At 35.1% G+C, this 9,673-nt stretch overlaps 1 protein-coding gene across 5 annotated transcripts in view; it reads right to left on the reverse strand.

Moving 5' to 3' along the window:
- Positions 1-9,660, reverse strand: part of LOC128175947 (serine/threonine-protein kinase ATR-like) — a 129,741-nt gene extending 120,081 nt beyond the window's left edge. For 2 of the 5 annotated variants that reach the window (XR_008242737.1, XM_052841871.1), the window contains exons 1-9: positions 9,540-9,660; positions 5,917-5,988; positions 5,678-5,778; positions 4,930-5,115; positions 4,647-4,817; positions 3,313-3,422; positions 2,922-3,013; positions 660-774; positions 265-398 (exon numbers count right to left, since the gene is read on the reverse strand). Coding sequence is in view for 3 of the 5 variants with exons in the window: in XM_052841871.1 (XP_052697831.1) it covers positions 265-398; positions 660-774; positions 2,922-3,013; positions 3,313-3,422; positions 4,647-4,817; positions 4,930-5,115; positions 5,678-5,778; positions 5,917-5,960 (953 nt within the window). In the remaining 2 variants the exon portion in view is untranslated. Of the gene's footprint in view, positions 1-172; positions 186-264; positions 399-659; positions 775-2,675; positions 2,684-2,757; positions 2,778-2,921; positions 3,014-3,312; positions 3,423-4,646; positions 4,818-4,929; positions 5,116-5,677; positions 5,779-5,916; positions 5,989-9,539 lie in introns of those variants that run through there. The other 3 variants (XM_052841872.1, XM_052841873.1, XM_052841874.1) reach the window with 3 other exon arrangements.
- Positions 9,661-9,673: the final 13 nt, after the last annotated feature.

Consider the following 9,673-nt stretch of genomic DNA (forward strand, 5'->3'; position numbering starts at 1 on the left):
AAGCATCTTCTAACCTATCTGACTTCTCAATTTTTGAATTTCATTGTCCAGACCTCAAAATTCATTGGCCTCAGTTTTCGGACCAGCGAGTTATTGTGATTGGCCTCAAGGCTCCCAATTGTGACAAATAAAGTCAAATGTCAAACAAGTCAGTGGCAAATAGCAACCTTACCTGAGGTCCGCCCCCTTACTGACCTAAGGTCCACCCCCTTACTGAACTGAAGTCCTCCCTCTTACTGACCCGAGGTCTGCTCCCTTACTGACCTGAGGTCTGCTCCCTTACATCCGTCACAGAGAAGTTCCACCAGGGCACTGAGACAAGCGATGAAGTAGTCCTGGACCTGGACTTGGGGAAGTCCCTCCACCAGCAGTAACTTCTCTATCACCCTCAGGGACTCCTACAAAACCATGTCAACTCATTACTTATCTATACATCTGAATTCATTTGTAAGCAGTACCAGCAATGCAAAATGGACTAGTCTCGTTACTGTATAGATTCCTGTTTATAGTATGTATGGTTGGTGGAAATTGATTTAACAATACGTTAGCCTAGATCTGATTCAGCACATTTCTGAATCTCTATATTCAATAGAATAAACACTAGGATATATATTTACAGTAATTCTAAATGAATTAAAAGACACCGATAAAACTCTCACAATTTTCATCTCTAGATCATAAAACTCCAGGTGGCAGCACATGGAGCCCCAGATGATGTCATGAAGAGGATTCCCCACCAGGTACAAGTCCTCTGACAGGGCCAACAGTGCTCTCCTGAAATGTAATAACACAACTACACGTATTAAACAGTCAATGGATGTGATAAATGTAAACAGTGCTCTCCTGAAATGTAATAACACAACTACACGTATTAAACAGTCAATGGATGTGATAAATGTAAACAGTGCTCTCCTGAAATGTAATAACACAACTACGCGTATTAAACAGTCAATGGATGTGATAAATGTAAACAGTGCTCTCCTGAAATGTAACTAGAACTGTCCTAATGGGACTAATACCCCCGCTAGGCTAATTTCAAATGGGACAAATAATTGAATTGAATAATAATTAAGGTTTGGAACACATACAAAAAAAAAATTCTAGAAATGTAAAAAAAAAAAAAATAGTTAACAAAGAAAAATTAAAATCAAAATTGTCAGAATTTCACTGTAAATACATATCTATAACAGTAATTCCTTTACAAATGTATGTATTTGATGATATATTTTTTTAATTTAATTGATTTAAAGAAAAACCAACAAAATGACAATAACCCCTCCCTTTGCAGTGAATAGAAATACCGGTAGCCAAGCAATGCTCTTCTGTTGATAAAACTTTCAATATCTTTCTAATAAGAGTCTTGACATATGCAATTAGTTGTTTCAAATTTTCCTCACTTTCTCCTATGGCACAATTGAACTCCAAATCAGAAAATTGATCCCATAGGACTATGATTTTCTTTGATGAGCTTGTTAAATTTAATAAACTCCCAAAACATTACCATAATTACCATACTATGTAAAAAATATGTAAAAAAGAAAATTTAATATTACAAACAATTTTAAAATTGCCAAAACACTTCAATCATATCAGTAATTTTGAATTTCATTTAAATTAATGCCCAATAGGGTCACTTCATCAAATTACTTGACAAATAAATTTAAACAACCTCTAAAAATAGTTTAACTTCTTTATTAATAATTATATTATTTATTTCCTTATAATGATAGACCTTTTGGTTTACATGAAACAGTTTTAAAATAGCCCCAAAACCATCACCCATTTTACAGATTATCAATTTCCCCTAAACACATGCTCCATCTGAACCATGGCTCAGATAATGGCTCCCTTGGGACAAATGAATTCAGCCACACTTGTCTTTGATGTTCTCATTAGCTCCTAAGAATTTATCATTGACAAACAAAAACTTTGCATTGTCAGTTGATAGAATACTTATAAAAAATAATTTTTTTTTTTATTAATTAAGACATAAAGACATGGATGTATTTATATAAATATATTTTAGAGTGTTTTCTATTAATTAATTAATAAAATCTGTAAGGATTACCTCCCTTACTTTTCAACATTAGTGTACAATATATAGAATAAGGAAAATGAAAACTGTCATAAAATCATTAAATCTTGTCTGATCTTAAAAAAAAATTGCAGGTGCACATCTTCAGATGGTGTTCAACATATGTACAAATTTTCAAACTGTTCCATGCAGTAATAAAAAATTCTATAGGGGGGACAAAGTTGCGTCTACAGACAGACGGACAGACGGACAGACAGACAGACGGACAGACGGACGGACAGACAGACGGACAGGGTGAAACCAATATACCCCCCTAAACTTCGTTTGCGGGGGTATAATAACACAACTACACGTACTAAACAGTCAATGGATGTGATAAATGTTAACAGTGCTCTCCTGAAATGTAATAACACAACTACACGTATTAAACAGTCAATGGATGTGATAAATGTAAACAGTGCTCTCCTGAAATGTAATAACTTCCAACGACATAAATACATGTACCAAATGATTGCTCGTTTATTATGATGTGACAAAAACTTCTAAAACATTATCATTTAAATAAAACAATGCAAAAACCTATTAACACATCTTTTTCATAAAACTCTTTGCAGTATCTTGACTCTGTTAGCATACTTACACCAAATTGAGCTGTAAACATTCACATGTTAGCATACTTACACCAAACTGAGCTGTAGACATTCACATGTTAGCATACTTACACCAAATTGAGCTGTAGACATTCACATGTTAGCATACTTACACCAAATTGAGCTGTAGACATTCACATGTTAGCATACTTACACCAAATTGAGCTGTAGACATTCACATGTTAGCATACTTACACCAAATTGAGCTGTAGACATTCACATGTTAGCATACTTACACCAAATTGAGCTGTAGACATTCACAGTCCTCTATAGTCAGTATCTCTAGACTTGGTACAGTGACAATGTCTGTTTCGCTTTCAGTTCCAGCCTACAGTTAATCAAAATTGTTCATCTTATCCCATAATGAAATATCCATCTCAAAAAAAATTTTCATTATTAATTTGAAAAAAAATTCAGGAAAAGGTAAAAACAAATACATTAATAAAATTCACTATGAATACTTTGTAAAACAACCCGTCTTAATTAGATACAGTACTTGTTTATAATCATACTAAATTTACTTTTAAAATTACATACAGAAACAAATGTTTTCTAATCATTAAATAAACATGGGCATACAATACACAATACATATCAAACATACTACCAACATTGACTCCATCTTACCTTGTCTGGGTCCCTTAGACTCTTCTTGACCACGTCTCCGTCCACCTGAAACCTCTGTAATGTCTTCCCGGACTCTTCAGTGAAAAGACTCTCATTGACCTGGACCAGCTCTACAATCAAAGTACTGATAGAATACAGAGTACACCAGCAATCAAAAACATCTTCAAAAGGCATCAAATTGAAATAATGTATGCGGCGCATATAGCCATAGTATTTACAAAGCACATTAGCCTGAAAAAGATACAGACCCACTCTTGTGTGGATACTGTTTGTCACATGGGAGATACAGACCAGCTATTTGTGGATGTTATAATTGTGGAGATACAGAGCCCGTATTGTGTGGATGTTATCATTGTGGAGATACAGACCTGCTATTGTGTGGATGTTATAATGGTGGAGATACAGACCCCTTATTGTGTGGATGTTATCATTGTGGAGATACAGACCTGCTATTGTGTGGATGTTATCATTGTGGAGATACAGACCTGCTATTGTGTGGATGTTATAATTATGGAGATACAGAGCCCTTATTGTGTGGATGTTATCATTGTGGAGATACAGACCTGCTATTGTGTGGATGTTTTTATTGTGGAGATACAGACCTGCTATTGTGTGGATGTTATCATTGTGGAGATACAGACCCCTTACTGTGTGGATATTATCATTGTGGAGATACAGACCCAATGTTTGTGGATAAAATCATTGTGGAGATACAGACCCTATTTTTTTGGATAAAATCATTGTGGAGATACAGACCTGCTATTTGTAGATGTTATGATTGTGGAGATACAGAGCCCTTATTGTGTGGATGTTATCATTGTGGAGATACAGACCCAATGTTTGTGGATAAAATCATTTCGGAGATACAGACCTGCTATTGTGTGGATGTTATCATTGTGGAGATACAGACCCCTTACTGTGTGGATATTATCATTGTGGAGATACAGACCCAATGTTTGTGGATAAAATCATTGTGGAGATACAGACCCTATTTTTTTGGATAAAATCATTGTGGAGATACAGACCTGCTATTTGTAGATGTTATGATTGTGGAGATACAGAGCCCTTATTGTGTGGATGTTATCATTGTGGAGATACAGACCCAATGTTTGTGGATAAAATCATTTCGGAGATACAGACCTGCTATTGTGTTGATGTTATCATTGTGGAGATACAGTTCTGCTGTTGTTTAGATGTTATCATTGTGGAGATACAGACCTGCTATTATGTGGATGTTATTATTGTGGAGATACAGATCTACTGTTGTGTGGATGTTATCATTGTGGAGATACAGACCTCCTATTTGTGGATATTATGATTGTGGAGATACAGACCAGCTATTGTGTGGATGAGCTCTGTCAGGAGCTGGGAGAAGCAGTACAGGTCCCTCCACTTAATGATCTGGAGGAGCTCCACTGTGATCTTTAGACAGGTGTCATGAAGTCCAGAGCAGTCAGTCTTACTCTGCAGCCATATTATCTTCAGCAGAAACCAGCGAGTGAAAGCTGAGACAGAAACAAAATGATAGCATGACATCTAAAATTGGTACATTCCAACATCTGTAATTTCTTTTAAATAATATGTACAAAAAAAATTAAAATATCCAGTAAATTTTACCAAATGAGAGCAACTCCTCTTCAGGAGAGCGGGTGATTCGAGTGTGTCCAAGCGTGGGCGTCTCGTCTCCAGACATGTGGGTGGGAGGGATGAAGAACTCCTTGTTCTGCACCACGCGGTGGTGGCACCATTGTAGCACCGTGTGGCACTCGCTGTTTTCTCCACTACTGGTCAGAGACTCAGATACTAGAAGTTAATAAAATTCAAGCTCAGCCTCTAATGGTCAAGACACCAATTACTGACAGGGGTATTCCTTTATCAAAACATAGGTAATTCAAGCTCAGCCTCTAATGGTCAAGACACCAATTACTGACAGGGGTATTCCTTTATTAAAACATAGGTAATTCAAGCTCAGCCTCTAATGGTGAAGACACCAATTACTGACAGGGGTATTCCTTTATCAAAACATAGGTAATTCAAGCTCAGCCTCTAATGGTGAAGACATCAATTACTGACAGGGGTATTCCTTTATCAAAACATAGGTAATTCAAGCTCAGCCTCTAATGGTGAAGACATCAATTACTGACAGGGGTATTCCTTTATCAAAACATAGGTAATTCAAGCTCAGCTCTAATGGTGAAGACATCAATTACTGACAGGGGTATTCCTTTATCAAAACATAGGTAATTCAAGCTCAGCCTCTAATGGTGAAGACACCAATTACTGACAGTGGTATTCCTTTATTAGAAAATTAATATGTATGATGTATTTATTGTTGTTGTTTTTTTTTAATTTGACATAAAATTACTTGTCTTTTTATCAGATAAACATCCATCCAATATTTTCAATATAAGAATGCGGCCTTCAAAAACAGTCTTTGCTTGGTTGCTATCATCCTGGCCTTGAAATCTATAACAAATTAAAAGAATACATAGCAATAGTACAGTACATTGTTATTAATAAAACATATGAAATGTTTCAGTAACTGATATCATTAAGTTTCAATTAAAAACCTTTTCCCAATATGATAATCAATAGATTGCTTACTTGTGAAGGAGATGAAGAGCTTCCGCTAATTGTTGCCTAGACATTCTCAGAATATTTGCCACAAAAGATGCCCTGATAAAACAAATCACTAAAACTTATATTTAAGAAACATGTGTAACAGGGTTATATAATTAATTTGCTAATAAATATGTTACTTTCATTACTTTTGAATTTCAGTATAATATGGTATTTCTAACTTTTGATACTTGCCCTGAGTTTACATATGTATTTGAGTAGTGTTAGGTTTGTGTTGAAATTCTATTTTTGGATCTAAACCTGTCTGGGCAGTATTCGGGTCAGATGATTCTTTGGCAGGGAAGTCAGTCTTTATAGCTATATATCAGGGTTTAACTGATTTGAACAATCTGGGTTCAATGTAAAAAACAATCTAAATTAGAGATAGACTCCATGTTTTGTTATTACTATTTGGGGGTAAACTTTATTGCAAGTAGAAATCATGGAATTTTTATATAGTGAGTCAATAGCGTAAAGGCTTATTGATATTGTTCTTATTCTTATTTTTCTTCAAGTGAAATTTCTAATTCATAATTTATCGTAAAGTTGTAATGTGCATGGCAAAGCATTGGAGAAATCATTAGGTCGATTGACCAGGTGTCTCAGAAACACTGCACATATTTGTGACGCATTATCCTTAAAGTTTGGTATCACTACTCCTTGGAAGCCATGACACTTGCATGTTGGAAACCTTCATGGATGCTCTCAGTCTGACAAGTAGTTGCAGATCCCAAAAGACAAAAGGTTTCAAAGTTTCCTATTTAAGTAACTGTTTTTGAGATTTTGCAAAAAAATAAAAATATGAAAATGTATAAATGTTCAATTAAGAAAAAAGTATTATTGAGAAGCTAAAAGTATGATTGAATAGCTCAATAAACCTACATAAGGTATAGTCTGTCCCAAGATATTTATGCAGCACATTTGGGCAATTTTTGAATGAAATGCACATACCTATGAAAGAAGTGCAATTGAAATAGATGAAAGGGAACATATACATGATAATTTCATTCACACATGATCATTCATAACTCAGAAAAATACATGTCAAGAACGAAAACAGATTTCCTAACGAGATTTATAATCGGGAAAGTTGACATCAAGGCATCTTTTCTCCATTAAGAAGTCACTAGGAATACCTCGTACAATTCTTCAACGTTATCATGCTGGTCTGTTGCAATAAGAAATCCTAGTTGACATCACATTTTTTGGGCCGCATCTTGGGACAGAGTTGGGTAAAAACGCTATGTAGGTAATTCAACATACGTAGCTAAATCTAGTGATTTTACAGGACCTGCTTATAACCATGTTAACTACAGGGGCTTGTGTAGAAAACGAATCGTTAAAAGTTATTTTTCCTCGAGGTAGCCACTTTTTTAACGATGATTTCTACACAAGCCCTAGTCTGAAACATCTGACATTTTCCTGGTTTTTTAAGGATTTTGATATTTTACATGCCAGGAAAACGTCAGAACCTCCAGTTGGAGGTGGAGAATTTCCAGTTTTCGTAATGACGTCGGTTCTGACGTTTTCCTGGCAAGTAAGTTATCAAAATTGTCTAAAAAAAAAAGACGGAAAACGTCAGATATTTTGGACAGGTCCAGTACAATCTCCAGATTTAGCTATATAGCTTGAATAAGTTAAATAGCTTTATTAAGCTATTCAGAATAGCTTCTTATAGCTATTTTGTCATACATTTTTTTTAAATGTGTAATTTTTTCAGTATGTTTAAAAAATCGCACTTTAGTGCACTGATAATTTTCAACTTTGAACTTCTGTAAACAATGCATTCAAAGATAACTCATAAGTTTGCGTCTGCTTAAGAGACTTTGCACTAAAAGTTTTTGGGCAACTGATTCATGACCACACAGTTACTTTTTGAATGAAATATAAAGGAGGTCAGTAATGGTGAACAAGATAATTGATTGGTAATAATTTATCACAATGAGAAGAAATCATTCTTAACCATGCCTCATTGCACACAAAGTGGTGAACAGTTACATAACAATGGAAATATATTTTTTGCTTAAAAGTGTTTAAAAGCTGCAGTGTTAAAACTATCTTACTGTGACGGTCAGATCGGTTCGAATACCAGCGCCAGATAGCTCAGTTGGTAGAGCACCTGACTAGAGATTCAGGGGGCCAAGGTTCGAATCCCGGTCTGGTCCATCATTATTTCTCTCATCCCGTTACATTTGATGCCGTGACCAACCCCTGGAACTGACAGGTTAACTCCTGCCAGGGGAAGAGCCTGGGGTGATCTTCGGGACGAAGATCATTTAACAGGTCTAGGCAACCTCCGTTTTTGGAGGATAGCTCAATTTCAAGATGGCTGCTGATTTTTACCATATATGGAAAGTCACTTTGCATTGTGGGTGAAATTATCCTCCATTTTTGGAGGATAGCATGGGTATATTTCAAAGGCTTCGTGCATATCTTTAATGAGAAAATGCAAGCACCAGACCATATGGGAATTAAAGTTAAGGGAATAAACTAATGATTGTATGCGGCGATTTGAAATTCTATGTATAGTATTTTCACAATATGCTTTGAAAGTGTGTACTTCCTGTGTTCAGTTTTACAAATGACATAGACTATTTACATGTTTCATTTAATAAAAATCACAAAATAGTGATGTTCATTACTCATTAAAACATTAATGAGTTCATTCACGTTGAGAGACACACAATAGATATCTTGATCTGCTATATTGTACATGTACAAAGTAAATGCATGTTTGCATATACCTTAGGAACTTTGTAGCTCTTATTCTAATTAATTCACATGTTATTAAGTATCATTTAAATTTAATCCCTTCACACAAAAAGACATTGTTAAATTTTATTAATCAAAATGATACCATTTATAGATATCAATTATCCAGAATATTGAAAAAAATGTGAGAGTCTTCACATAAGATATTTTTCTTTAAAATCAGCCCTGCAATTATTTAAACTTAAATATTTATTAAATATTATCAATAATTATAATTATCAATAGCTAAATAAAGTGATATTTTTATAGTATAATAATTATATTTTATTCATAGTTAACTCCCTTTGTAAAAACAGAGTTAATTGCCCTTCATCTGAAAAGATCCACCAGGGGGCGCATACATCTATCCTCCAAAAACGGAGGATATGATCTATCCTCCAAAAACGGAGGTTGCCTAGACCTGTTTAAGGGGGGAGGAATGTGACGGTCAGACCGGTTCGAATACCGGCGCCAGATAGCTCAGTTGGTAGAGCACCTGACTAGAGATTCAGGGGGCCCAGGTTCGAATCCCGGTCTGGTCCGTCATTATTTCTCTCATCCCGTTACATTACATTTGAGTCAAGTTTATAATGGTCACTGGCGCAAATATGAGTAGCAAGTTAATTGCGATTTTTCGTCCATTTCTTACAATTAATATTTTCTTCAAAAACTGCATATAAATAGCTTTATTAAGCTATTTTGAATAGCTTTATAAAACAATATAGCTTTTTCAAGCTATATGGCTAAATCTGGAGATTGTACTGGACCTGTTGGACTACACAACTGTGCGTTAACGACGCTCGATTGAAATATGTTCATTATAATCAGGGTAACAACGCTTAAAACAGAATACTTACACTGTATATCATATAACTATGGAAACTTTTTAATCCTAAGTACCACGAAGTCAAAGGGCTTAGAGGATTTTCTAACTTCTGCTTATTTGCGATTTTCGCAAAAATGGCGCCTTTCTGAGAATTTACCTTCAAAC

This window comes from Crassostrea angulata, chromosome 3, assembly GCF_025612915.1.
Source record: "Crassostrea angulata isolate pt1a10 chromosome 3, ASM2561291v2, whole genome shotgun sequence".
NCBI classification, from domain to species: Eukaryota; Metazoa; Mollusca; class Bivalvia; order Ostreida; family Ostreidae; genus Magallana; species Magallana angulata.